Source organism: Marmota monax, unplaced genomic scaffold (assembly GCF_021218885.2).
Source record: "Marmota monax isolate L192 unplaced genomic scaffold, Marmota_monax_Labrador192_F-V1.1 WCK01_AAM20220418_F8-fsc00016, whole genome shotgun sequence".
Taxonomy (NCBI): domain Eukaryota; kingdom Metazoa; phylum Chordata; class Mammalia; order Rodentia; family Sciuridae; genus Marmota; species Marmota monax.
Genome location: NW_026695209.1, coordinates 9,808,271 through 9,811,667, shown reverse-complemented (window position 1 = coordinate 9,811,667; position 3,397 = coordinate 9,808,271). Strand labels below are relative to the sequence as shown.

General features: G+C 35.4%; 1 protein-coding gene across 1 annotated transcript; it reads right to left on the bottom strand.

Moving 5' to 3' along the window:
- Positions 1 to 669: 669 nt before the first annotated feature.
- Positions 670 to 1,919, bottom strand: LOC124083761 (golgin subfamily A member 7-like). Its single transcript, XM_046430501.2, has one exon. The coding sequence runs from the start codon at positions 1,879 to 1,881 to the stop codon at positions 1,468 to 1,470; it is 414 nt and encodes a 137-aa protein (XP_046286457.1). The 5' UTR covers positions 1,882 to 1,919; the 3' UTR covers positions 670 to 1,467.
- Positions 1,920 to 3,397: the final 1,478 nt, after the last annotated feature.

Genomic DNA, 3,397 nt, shown 5'->3' with positions numbered 1-3,397 from the left:
TTAGTGTTGCAGGTTGTTTAGCTGGTGGCTAGGATTTGCATATATATATATATTTTTTAAGAAAAGTTTTACTAATGTGTTAATATTTCAGCAAAGTTATTGCAATGGGTTTAAAAGGCAGACACACTATAAGAGGCTATAAAGTAACAAAGTTTTATACAATTAAAATATTACACAGACCTATGGGATTTATTGAATAATACCACATCCAGAAAAGAAATTACATCTGAAAGGTTAAATCCAGTATTAGCACCTACAATATCTCTGAAAGTAAATCCTTTAACTGCTTCGTTCTCTCCTAATATATTTCTTAACTTTCTCCCAAAAACAGTGCTCTCAAACCCAGAAAAGAATGAGGAGCATAAGAAACCCAAACACTAGGAACATACAGACAAAAGAAGAGCTAGAAGTACTGATTCAGACTTAAGAGTTTAACTTGGAAGTCACTTAACTTATCTGAAACCAATTATAAGATTTCTGTGCACTGAATACTGTAACAGGCTGTATGAGGAATCTATAAATCATAAAGTTGCCAGTAGGGTAAAAATTAGCAATATACAGTATTATGCCTATCAAATTTTTTTTCTCATAAGTTATATTTATAACAAAACTATAATTAAAATATTTACTATACTTGCTTATTACACATTCAGGGACACAGCAGGGACATATGTGTTTGATGGTTTAGCATCCACTTTATTGTGCTTACTTATTTGTGTAATGAACAAGCAACACATACCACATCTTTCCAACATTCAAGGTAATGCAATAATAACATAAAAGGCTCCAAATAAAATAACTGGAAATTGCATTCAATACTGCTTTAATTAGATATAACTGCTATAGTAAAACAAATAACATTATACAGTATTTTTTCAATGAGTTTCGGTTTGAAAACTGAACAACAGAAATCAATCTCAAGATTTGAATCATGGCAAAACTGGCAGTTCTTTGAAATCTGGGAAATACATCAGCATAACCACAGACACAGTCTATCCCTCACCTGGAAAAAAGCCATTTATTAATTTGGGGGAATAAGACTGAACATTCACTAATATAAACTCCTTGAAGTCTAAAGCCACCTGGAAAATTGGCCCAAGGAATGAATAGATTTCATGGTACTGGTGGCAAATAAGAAATAAATAAAACTTTGCATTGGGCTGACCAATTGCATATTTTATAATCACTTTGAATAAAAAAATGTGAAATGCTTCATTGTGTTTTCTTAGAAACGAATCAAAAGATTACAGAATCCTACACAATTTAAAGACACAAAGTGGATGCTGAGCGACTAGAGGTCACTCCAGGTGTGGAATTTTAGAAAGTTAGTCCTTGGAGTAAATGGCACCGTGGCTCTGGCAGCAGATACAAAGGAATGATGCTCTGGAGAGGAGGTAGGGACACTCTGTGATCAGCCAGTGGGTAGATGAGGGTCCCAGCTGGATGTGGGATCTTTAATTTTATGGTTTATCTTCCACTGCTCATGCCTCTGTCTTCATAAATGGTAATTTCAATAACTCGAAGTCCTCTCTCAATAGGGTCTGTCAGGAGGAGACCTTGGGGAGCATATATCTTCTCATTCTGTTCTTGAATATACTTGGAGACTTTCTTCAGAACCTTCTCATAATGAGTTTCCATACATAAGAAAATGGTATATGCTGTTAAACAAGCCAAACAGCCTTCAAGATACGATTGGCCCCCAAGCTTCTCTGCTTCTGCATAAAGGTTATTTAGAGTTCGAACTGTCTCTTCAAACTGCTGCCTATCAATCCGGTTCTCCAGCTCCGCGGGGAACTTGGTCTGGAACTGGCAGCGTGTACCACTGCTGTAGTCTCCTTGAATGAATACCTTCCCGGACACCGGCGCCTGCTGCGGCCTCATGGCGAGGACAGGACCGGCCGCGCCGCCTCTCCTGCCCTCCAGCTCGATTTGCATATATTTTGAGAGCATCTCTAAGGGTTTGTATGTTGAAATTTGAACTTACTGTGAGGAATTAGGAGATTGGAAACTTAATCCTAACATGGTGTTTAGAGGGAGGGCCTTTGGGAGGTGATTAAGATTGGAGGAGGTCATCTAAATACTGGTAGCTTTATAAGGAAAGAGAACAGAACACACATATGTGTGCTGCGTGCACACCCACTCATGGACAAACATGCTTCATGTTTCTTTCTCATTATGATACTTTGTGTTTTCTCAGGAATTCTGCCAACAAGAAAGCCACTGACATATGAAGTTTCTCAACCTTCAACCAGAAGAAACCTCTTTTCTTTCTGCAATAGCCTGCTGAAGATATTTTGTCATATAACAAAAAACGGATTAATACACTAATTCTCATAGAGGAGTGATAAGTTCTCAGCATCACCTTAATAGGCAAGTTGTATATGACAGCAGCCTACTGAGAAGAAATTTATTGTTCTGCCCTCTTCTTACTTATCTCTGTCCATCTGTGGCAAACAGTATTAGTTATATAATTAAAAATTCACACTATTTTTCTTCTTTGCTAACAGATTTCAATCTCACTCACATTGTCAAAGTGTACAGTTCTTGACAAAGAATCTTGTTCAATGTAATATTTTATCTTATTCCACACTCATGTCCCAAATGACTAGGGATACAGAGATGGTATATTCTCTGCCTGGGAATCAGATGACCTCTGTTACCTCTTACTGCACAGGCTGTGTAATTAGTTCTGTATGTTTATATATATATATATATATATATATATATATATATATATATATATATATATATATATACTTTGGTACTCGGTGACATTAATTATACTCTATGTTTATTATTGTCAATATGAACCTATGACCAAAGCTACCGATTAAAGAAAGTGGGTATTTCATTCGTTTTATCCATTTAGATTATTTTTTCTTTATTGTACAGTGGAAAATTTGTGATGTTTCCTCAGCTCTAACAATCTTTTGTTTTGGATTTGAATGTCTGGCATGCCCCTTATTGAGGTCCTACTTAGATGGACTGTGCTTCAGCTTTCATTTCTGTAACTTGAGATCATTTGTATTGTACTTTAAGCTTTAGCTAATTTTCTTACTCAAAGATAAAATATACATGTTTTACTGTTATTCAACACTTTTGATAGGACAGTGAATTATAAATATCAAAATTAAAAGAGAAGTATTATGTTGTATCAAGTAATTTTTTTATACAAACATAGTTTTAGTTCATCAGAGCATTCAGCCAAGTAATTAAAACATGTATATTCCTGTACCTGCGTACATACAGCTCAAGAAACAACTCACTATGCTTATTATCAGAAGTGACATGTTGTAGTTCCCAATAACTTTTCAGAACATTAGTGTCAGTCTTTGTGGAAGCTCCATGCCTTGGTAATTTGTTTTAAAAGGGACATTAAAATTTGATATCACAAGTG

Bases quoted from the DNA above. Each gene is read 5' to 3' on its own strand.
- LOC124083761 (XM_046430501.2), bottom strand. From the start codon at position 1,881: ATGAGGCCGCAGCAGGCGCCGGTGTCCGGGAAGGTATTCATTCAAGGA.